The 3,993-nt window shown below is 47.4% G+C and overlaps 1 protein-coding gene across 1 annotated transcript in view; it reads right to left on the bottom strand.

Moving 5' to 3' along the window:
• RNF135 (ring finger protein 135) overlaps positions 1 to 3,092 on the bottom strand; it is an 18,464-nt gene extending 15,372 nt beyond the window's left edge. The window contains exon 1 of the mRNA XM_012809737.2: positions 2,607 to 3,092. Within this exon, the coding sequence (XP_012665191.1) occupies positions 2,607 to 2,996 (390 nt within the window). The 5' untranslated portion in view covers positions 2,997 to 3,092. The remainder of the gene's footprint in view (positions 1 to 2,606) is intronic.
• Between the last annotated feature and the right edge of the window lie 901 nt (positions 3,093 to 3,993).

The following is a 3,993-nucleotide window of genomic DNA, read 5'->3' as shown; positions in this document are numbered from 1 at the left end:
CCAAGTAGCTGGGACCACAGGCGCCCACCACAATGCCCGGCTATTTTTTGGTTGCAGCCATCATTGTTGTTTGGCGGGTCCGGGCTGGGGATTTGAACCCACCACCTTAGGTGTATGTGGCTGGCGCCTTAGCTGGTTGAGCTATAGGCACTGAGCCTGAAGGAAAAGGAAAAAAAAAAAAATTTAACTCAGAATGGACCAATGACTTAAATATGAACTAAAAAACATAAAACTCTTAGGAGAAAACATAAGGATAAATTTTCATGAACTGATATTTGACAATGGATTTGTAAATATGACACCAGAAGCACATGCAACAAAAAGCACATGATAAATTGGATATCATGAAAAATTAGATTTAAAACTTTTGGACATCCAAGGAGACTATCAAGGAAGTAACAAAGGAGGCAAGCACAGTGGATCCCAACTGTACTCCTAGCACTCTGGGAGGTTGAGGCAGGTGGATTGCTTGAGCTCACAAGTTAGAGACCAGCCTGAGCAAGAGTAAGACCCCCATCTCTACTAAAAATTAAAAAATTAGGCTCGGCGCCTATAGCACAATGGTTACAGCATCAGCCACATACACAGAGTCTGGTGGTTTCAAACCTGGCCCAGGTCATCTGAAACAACAATGACAACTGCAACAACAACAACAAAAAAAATAGCTGGGCATTGTGGTGGGCACCTATAGCCCCAGCAACTTGGGAGGTTGAGGCAAAAGCGTCACTTAAGCCCAAGAGTTTGAGGTTGCTGTGAGCTGTGATGACACAGCACTCTACCAAGAGTGACATAATGAGACTCTGTCCTAAAAAAACAAAAACAAAAACAAAAAAACCCAGAAAAATTAGCCAGGTGTTATGGTGGGCACCTGTAGTCCCAGCTATTTGGAGGCTGAGGCAGGAGGATCACTTGAGCCCAAGATTTTGAGGTTGCTGTGAACTATGCTGATGTCATGGCACTCTAACCTGGGCAACAGAGTGAGACTCTGTCTCAGAAAAAAAAAGAAAGAAGGAAAGGAAGGAAGAAAATGACAAAGCAACAAACTGCAACAGTCAAACTGCAACAACTCCTAGAATGGGAGACTATATTTGTAAGTCATATATTTATGGTATACCTGTAAATTACATCTTACTTAATATCCAGAATATATAAAGGATCCCTAAAACTCAACAACCAAAGACAACCCAACTTAAAGAAGAGCCAAAGACTTCCATTAACATTTCTCCAATGAAGATATATAAATGGTTTGTAAATCAAATCACAATGAGATACCACTTTACACTTATACTAAGGTGTGAAAGTTACAAGAAAAAGCAAAAACAGACAGAAGATAACAAGTGTTCACAGAATATGTAAAAAATGGGAACCCTAATACATTGCTAGTGGAAATATAAAAAAAAGTGCGTAAGTTGTGGAAAATAGAAGGGCCATTTTTCAATAAATTAAACATAAAATTACCATCTGGTCTAGCAATTCAACCCCTGTATACATACCAAAAGAACTGAAAATATGGATTCAGGGCGGCGCCTGTGGCTCAGTGAGTAGGGCGCCAGCCCCGTATACCGAGGGTGGCGGGTTCAAACCTGGCCCCAGCCAAACTGCAACAAAAAATAGCCAGGGGTTATGGCAGGTGCCTGTAGTCCCAGCTACTTGGGAGGCTGAGGCAAGAGAATCACCTAAGCCCAAGAGCTGGAGGTTGCTGCAAGCTGTGACACTACGGCACTCTACCCAGGGTGACAAAGTAAGACTCTTGTTCCTAAAAAAAAAAAAAAGAAGAAAATATAGATTCAAATACTTGCTTAATAACATTCCCTGCAACCTTGTTTACTATAACCAAAAGTTGGAAACAATCCAAATGTCCATAATACATGGACAGATCTTTTTAATGTGGTATACCCATGTAATGGAATAGCCAGAAAATGAAATAAAGTTCTGATTCATGCTAGAACTGAATGAACCTTGAAACAATTCAGCTAAGTGGAAGAAGCCAGACACCAAGGGACAAACAGTGAATGATTCCACTTCCATGATGTATCTAGAATAGGCAAATTCAGATACAGAAAATAGATTAGATGTTACCAGGGCTTGGAGGGAGAGGCAGTGAGGAGTTCTTGCTTAACGGGTACAGAGTTTCTGTTTGTGGTGACGAAAAGGTTTTGGAAACAGTGGTGATATTTGCACAGCATTGGAAATGTAACTAAGATGTAACTGAATTGTACACTTAAAATGGTCAAAATGGCAAATTTTATGTTACTTTTTTTTTTTTTTTAAGAGACAAAGTCTCACCCTATCGCCCTCAGTAGAGCACGATGGCGTCACAGCTCACAGCAACTTCCAACTCCTGGGCTTAGGCGATTCTCTTGCCTTAGCCTCCCAAGTAGCTGGGACCACAGGCACCCCCTACTATGTTACATATTTTTTAACACAATGAAAAAAAATTTCCAAAGGAGAGACCACAGAAAGAGTGAGAAGATTTGAATTTTTTTTTTCTCCTTCGTACTTTTCTGAACGTTTCAAAGATGCTAGAGCAGGAGTCGACTTTGGGGATTGAGAAAAGTAAAGGGAAAGTGGAACGGCAGACGGGAGCTGCGGACCGGCCATCCTACCTGCCGCTGTGCAGGGAGGCGCAGAGGCCCGCGGGCCGGGGCGGGGTCCCGGGCCGGGGTCCGGGCGGGGGCGGGGGCGGGGGCCGAGCCGGCGGCCGGGGCAGGACTGGGGCCCGCCTGCAGCTCCCGCGCGGCGCGCTTGTACTTGTCCACCAGCTCCTGCAGCAACGTGTTCTTCTGCAGCCGCGGCTGCTGCGCGGCGCCCTCGCGACAGGTGGGGCAGTCCCTGTGGCGCCTCGCGGTCCACAGTCTTTTCAGGCAACTGCGGCAGAAGCTGTGGCCGCAGGGCAGCGTGGTGGGACAGTCCAGCAGGCCATGGCAGATGATGCAGCCCAGGTCGTCCTCGGCCAGCCACACCGGGACCGCCAGGCCGGAGTCCAGACCCGCCATAGCGACTAGGCCGCTGCCGGGCCGCGGAAGTCGGGCCCGAGGCTGGGCCCGCCCGCGGCTGAGTCTCCTCCCTCAGCTCTTCCTTTCCTCCTCCTCCTCCCCGCTGCCTCGTCCCATAGATACTTCGGTTCACTCTTTTTCCTTCAGCGGTCCGGCGGAAACTGACTTACAGTCCCCACCGCCCAGCCCACAGCACCCTTGGGCAGAGCTGACCTTCAGTTACACGGCCTCTTCCCCTGGGAAACGCACCTCCCAAGCCACTAGCAACCTGCTGATGTCCCAAAGATTCCCTGTAGTTTGATGTCACCCCATTAAGATGCAACCTTGACAACTCTTGGGAGAAGGATTCGATTCAGGAGCTCATTTAAGAGAATGCGCCCACTAGGTGTCATCACTCCTCTAACGAGTAGTAAGGGATCCGGAAATGCCAGTGCCCTTGAACTGGCGAGCTCTTTGCAAAGAGTTTACTGCCCTCTGCGGGCTGAAAGCGCGTTCACCTGCAGGCACTCGGACAACAATACTAGGTGTTTTCCTGAGATGGCCCTCCTGCCACTTGTAGAGCTTGCTTTCTCCCACCTCGCCTCTTATTCCAGTCCTCAGCTAACTATAACCGGAAAATGCTAGAGGTGAAAGAGCGCCGAGTCCTCCCCACAGACGTAAATAACTTCCAGGCTCGTGTCGCAATAGCAGACAGTGGTAGAGACTGGAATTCGGCAATTCTCTAGTCTAATCTGTTGAAATGAACTAATTATGTCTTGTATGCTTTGCTTTACTTTTACCCCATCTTGCCTGGGCTCAAAGCAGATACTAGATAATACAAGTGTGTGACTATTTCCAATACTGGAAATGACAGGGAGTCATCAGCGCCGCTCATCAGAGTTCCCAGCTGTTTCTTTTCCTATGCACTTGGTAGGATTGGCACTGCTCTGTTGCAGTTGTCGTTGTTTGGGAGGCCCTGGGCCAGGTTCAAACCCGCCATGGGCTGGGGGTTTTTTTT

The sequence above is a fragment of the Otolemur garnettii genome, unplaced genomic scaffold (genome assembly GCF_000181295.1).
Source record: "Otolemur garnettii isolate 467f Iridium unplaced genomic scaffold, OtoGar3 scaffold00112, whole genome shotgun sequence".
In the NCBI taxonomy this organism is placed as follows: domain Eukaryota; kingdom Metazoa; phylum Chordata; class Mammalia; order Primates; family Galagidae; genus Otolemur; species Otolemur garnettii.
Note: the sequence above shows the minus strand (reverse complement) of the source record. Positions and strands in the feature narration are given on the sequence as shown.